This window comes from Solea senegalensis, linkage group LG14, assembly GCF_019176455.1.
Source record: "Solea senegalensis isolate Sse05_10M linkage group LG14, IFAPA_SoseM_1, whole genome shotgun sequence".
Taxonomy (NCBI): Eukaryota; Metazoa; Chordata; class Actinopteri; order Pleuronectiformes; family Soleidae; genus Solea; species Solea senegalensis.
The window spans coordinates 1344856-1350704 of NC_058034.1; the positions used below are offsets into that span (position 1 = coordinate 1344856).

Consider the following 5849-nt stretch of genomic DNA (forward strand, 5'->3'; position numbering starts at 1 on the left):
TGAGTAACATTTATTAAATCTAGAGCTGCAACTAACGATTATTTTCAAAATTGATTAATCTGTCGATTATTTTCTTGATTAATCGATTAATCGCTTGGTCCATAAAATATTAGAAAGCCTTAAAAAAATGTTGATTGGTGTTCGTCAAACCTGGAAATGATGATGTTCTCAAATGTCTTGCTTTGTCCATGAACCAAAATGATTAACTTTTAATGATTTCTTTCTTATCCAGAGCAAAGAAATGAAGAAAATACTCACATTTAAGAAGCTTAAACAATTAGAAATCTTGTTTTAATCATGAATAAAGCTTTGAACCAATTAATCGATTATCAAAATAGTTAGTAATCGATTAATAATCGATTCATTGTTTCAGCTCTAATAAAATCACACAAATTTAACAGACAAACATAAATTATATTATTTATATAAAGAAAACTGAAACAGGTGCAATATAAATTAAGATCACGATTAAATTATTAAATATTACATACCCAGTAATAATAGTAAAACATCCAATTTGTCCAAGGCTGACTAAAGAACAGTTAAAGCACAGGCACTACAGACTTCTTGGACCTGACAATCCTGTATGTTGATAAGCTGAACCCACAGTCAAATGAAAGCATGATGAGACCCTTTTGCTCAAATCCAGTGAAATATACCATGACTTAGCCTTATCAAGGTCAGATGTGGTGGTTTCTAACATTATAGAGCTGTGACAGGACAGTCTCAGTCATGCCTGTGATTTTACAGCACGATCTTGTTATACTTTTGGGAGGGTTGTGTCAGGGAGGGCATCCAGCGTAAAATCTTTGCTCAAATAAGTATGCAGGCAGAAGAAAAAGGAGGAAGCCGAAAAAAGAAAAACATGAATAATTGCGTAATACCCTTTGTTTGTTTACAAGAGACTGTAACCAACAAATAGCGAGTAATGATTATTCTGGTGGACCGTAATGGGGCAGCCCTTGTTGATATACTTTTAAAGAAAATAGTACATTGATTATGAAATGGGATGTTTTATTTCTAGTGACTGTTGCTGATTATGCCGATGCCGACCCAGCCGTTGTGAAGTCAGGGAGGGTGAAAAAGGCTGTCGCGAATGCAGTTGTCAAAGAAGGTAAACTTGGGATTCAGTTTCACTTTATCCTGTGTGTAAAAGGGGACTGATGTGTTTTAACCTATTTTGCTTTTTTATTTTCTAGTGAAATTACTCTGTGGTCTGGAAGCATCCCAAGGCGTTGTAGAGGAAGTCCTCTCCTCTGTAGTGAGTGTCGAAACAGAAGCTTTGGACAGCAGTGATGACCTGGACCCTGAAGAAGACGGGGAAAATGAATATAAAGTGGCTCACAAGAAGAAAAACAAAAGAAGAAAGGGTATGATTTGCAGAGTACATTAACTGACAAATGCAAGACTTGTTAGGGCAACCAGGTCTGCACAATATATCATAAATCTATTGGCATTGCGATATCAATATGCACAATATACAAATCACACGACCACTTGAAAAGCGATAAATGTTTCCCCCCCACATTCAGTCAAGAGTAGCACAATCCCACTGCTTTCACATTCATTTGGAGCAACGATTGTTTTATTTCAGGTCAGTATGTGTTTTAGTGGTTTTCTCCATCATTTTGCCTCGTATATTTTCACACTTCATAACAAAAACAAGCTCTTTTACTTTACAACAACTTGCCATAGAACTAGTGTTGTAGTCAAGGCCACCTAAACCGAGACCAAGTCGAGACCAAGACCACAGTGTATCGAGACCGAGACAAGACCAAGACTTTGAGAGGTCGAGACCGAGACAAGACCAAGACCGAGGCAATAAAAGTTGGAAGTGGTCCCAGCCGTCTCCATTAGTGTTGCTTAAATGCTGCTGAAGGGTGCAGTCACTTTTCGGCAGGACCTGCCAAAAAGAATGAGCAGTAGTGGAAACCAGGTGCATGTACAGTGAATTTTGTCAGTATCGCTCCTTGCAATAAAGAGTTATAGGGTGCAGTGACATAGATGAGTTGGCTGACATCTTCTCACGGCCTCTTCCCCTGTCACTCACATGCACTTTTGTGAGGGGGAGGGAGGGGTGACAGCCGTGAATGGTTACAAAAATTTAAAATGGTAAATGAGTCAAGTTGTTGGTTGTACCCAAAACAATCCGATTTACACAAAATCACATTATTGATATTAACAAGTTAATCCAAAAATGCACAGGCAATTTATTGATATCCCCATAGTTGTGGTCTTGACCGGTCTTGACATAAAATCCAGAGTCCGCTTTGTCCGAGACCAAGACAAGACTGAGTGAAAATGCAGTCGATTCCGAGACGAGACCGAGACCTTCAAACAGTTCAAAAGGAGAGATCTCGAGTACTACAACACTACATAGAACATAAGGTCTCATCCTCAGATACTTTCATTACTATTGTTGGCCATCAGAGGGAGATATTGGTTTTGGTTTCTATCACAGCATCTTTCAATTCAAAACAAAACCTTTTCTGGCCTGTAATTTCCCTCCTCACTGTTGGTTTGTGGTTTTTCCTCTGAACTCTCTTTTTGCACCATGTCAGTATTTAAATGCAATAAATGTGTTACTTGTTCATGGATGGATGTTCAAATGTAGCAAACAAACCCACTCGTGGTTACGGTGATGTTTGTATGTTGTCTTCACAGAGAGCAGTGAGAGCAGTGATGGTGAGGAGTATCCAGTAGATATTTGGTTAGTGCTCTCCTCCTATATTCGGCCAGAGGACGTGTGCAGGTTTGCATTAATCTGCAGAAATGCTTGGACAGTCACTTGCACTGCAGTGTTTTGGACCAGGCTTTATAGAAGGTGAGATGGTTTCATCAATGTAAACTTCATTTTATTTTTATTTTTTTTAAGTAAACAGTGAATTAAATTGACTCATCATTAATATATTTTCTCTCTTCCAAAAAGACACTATAGTATTGATGTGGATCTGCCATTTCATCTCCAACCAGACTCCGTTCACATGATGCACTGCCTACGGGCACGTGTCATTCGCTCCCTTTTCCATTTGTATGAACCGTTCAGCTTGCGTGTCTCTAAAATCCCCTCTCTGCCAGAATCGACACCCACAACTGTGCTCAACTCTAAGGTAAAATGAACAGATGTCACTGATAGAGATGAAGCTAAATGTGTTTTTATTCCATTTCCACTCCCTTGTGTTTCATATGTCATGAGGTTTGCCCTGTTTTTCTGGTTTTAATTCTGCACAGCAGCAATTACAAAATACACTTCAAACTAAAAACATGACAAATAGAATAAGTTTATCATAAGAAAGTATTAAGTTTAACCCACAGAAATAAATTTTTCAATCTTTATATCAGATTGTATTTATTTGTGTTTTGTTTTTCCCGCTGCAGTGTTTACTCTTCTGGGTCCAAAAGCTGTCAGGGGCTCGTTCAGAGGCATTATGGGAGTTCAACTTCAAGTTTATGAAGCAGGTAATCTAACCTAAAACGTTATTACAAACTATTTATTTGTATACTATCGTCATAGCAATTTGCTAATAGCCTATTCTTTCTTCTGTTGTCATATTTATGACTTGTATATTTTTGCTCCATCACAGCAGAGCCACAGTAAAAATGGCTGTGTGCAGTCGTTGCGCTCGCCCAGACAATACAAAGATGTCCACACAAACCCGGACTCTGACTGCTATTTGCTCCAAGTCACCACACTCAACTTCATCTTCATCCCCGTGGTCATGGGCATGACACTGACCCTGGTTAGTGCTGCAGATTCTCTAGAAAATAATTATTCAATTCATTCATTCACACATTCATTATATTAAGTAAATAGTAATTGTGTAGTGTCTAAATGAGAACCAGGTGGTTTATATACAGTCAACTCTGCTGTCAGTCATCCTAAACATCACAGCTGAGGAATAATAAACATAATAAACGTTTTTTAAAACCCCATTTTATTATTATTAAGTCTGGGATTTATAAAAAAAAACTTGACAGGAAACATTGGGTCCTTCACGGAAACTCTGACTCACGCGTACGCACATAGACAGTTGAGACGCGAGACTGCGACGCCAAAAGCAGAGCAGAAGGATAAAAGACCGGAAAGAAATGATACCATTGTGTAAAATAAATTTAATTATGACTAGTTACTCAATTATTACTACTTATTAATACAAGATTCTATTGGCTCAGATGGACAAGATGTATTTTTAAATAATTAAATAAACAAATACCTGCGTACACCTACATACTCACACAAAAATAAGTTATTCCAAAATAAAATGTTCAATAAATTCTTTAATTTTAAATACTTTTGTGGTATTAGATGCATTCTCAGGGATAATGAGGTATACAGGAAGATAGATTGCATTTTGACGTTAATTTAATTCATTAGATAACATGCTATTCTAATCAAATTTACTATCATTAATGTCACCATTGTGCAAAACAGTCTGTCATTCATCATCAGTTTAATTGCCACAAACTCTTAATTATGTTTCGTATATACGCCGACTTACCTAAGCACAGTTTTATAATTGAGGCCCCAGGTCAACTCAGAACACAAGTGCAGGCATATGTCTGTAGCTTAATAACATAAAGATCATAATAGAGGCACGTACATTTTCCTTTTATTGTCTCAATAGGGTGTGTTTTTTACTGGCACACAACATGCAAACACATGCATCTGCTAAATGTTTTAATCAGATCTGGTGCCACAGTTTAATATGTGGACAGACTTTTTTTTTGTGAGGCAAATAACAAAAAAACTGCTTTAATCAACTTATTTTACTAAAACAAGAGAGAGCAGAGTTGAGTATATTAACCACATTCTTATTTTGCTAAGTGTGATACAGATAATATGTCTTCCAGTTTCCTTTCTTTAAATTTCATGGAAGATCGGCCTGAGTGGTTGATTTGTGCGATTAAACCATAGCACAAAGAGCTGTGACTTTCAAACTAAAACATCCTCAATTTCTACACCTACTTGCAGTTAAAGTTATGCCAAGTAAATGTATATTTATGTTGTCTTTGTTAAAATGATCTTCAATTTTTAAGCACAGATTATTATCTCATCCACACTGGTCTACCGTTGTCTTTTATTTGTAGTTCACAATCAACGTGAGCACAGACATGCGGCACCATCGCGTCCGCCTGCTCTTCCAGGATTCTCCGCTCCAGCGGGGGAAGAAGAGGGGGGATCAGGGCGGCACACAGGTGGTGTTGGATCCCGTGCACAGTGTGAGGCTCATGGACTGGTGGCATCCACAGTACCCCGTTGTGTTTTCCATGTAGACCTTTTCTCGGTCCCCGCTGCAGAAAACTTTCACTCCAAGGACTCCTGCTCTTAACATCATCCCTCTCATCCCAACAAAGAAGAACGCCAATGGAAGATTCTGCAAAACCTCTGATGTTCAATGACTAGGGTTGCAAATTTCTGGGAATTTTCAAAATGGGAAACTTTCCTTAATGGAAGTTTATGGGAATAAACTAGAAATTGAAGTGAAGTTTGGGAACTTAAATATAAATGGTAAATAATATATTGTTGCATAAACTTGGCTAAAACAGTCAGAGTGGATGCGAAAACATTTGAATGTCAATGCTGTTCCTCAAACCCCTACATGCACTGTTTACATTTGTATATGACACAATTTCTTTAAATTCCCTAAATTTCCAGGTAGTTTTCATTATTTCCAATGGAAAGCTTCCAATCTGGGAACATTTCCAAAATTCCTGAACTGGAGTTCCCATGAAAAGTCTCTTGAAATTTACTTTGCAACCCTATCAATGATTGAAGCCTATAGTTCACACTACATCATTTTCAGCTTGATAATCTGGTTTTATGGCGCTTTTCCATTATATAGTTCTAA

At 37.6% G+C, this 5849-nt stretch overlaps 1 protein-coding gene across 1 annotated transcript; it reads left to right on the top strand.

Annotated features, from left to right (window-relative positions):
* The first annotated feature begins 999 nt into the window (after nucleotides 1-999).
* tmem183a (transmembrane protein 183A) lies at nucleotides 1000-5486 on the top strand. Its single transcript, XM_044044456.1, has 7 exons — nucleotides 1000-1114; nucleotides 1200-1370; nucleotides 2665-2824; nucleotides 2930-3110; nucleotides 3379-3459; nucleotides 3585-3740; nucleotides 5089-5486. Exons 1-7 carry the CDS (start codon nucleotides 1000-1002, stop codon nucleotides 5272-5274), a joined length of 1050 nt encoding a protein of 349 aa, XP_043900391.1. The 3' UTR covers nucleotides 5275-5486.
* The last annotated feature ends 363 nt before the right edge of the window (nucleotides 5487-5849 follow it).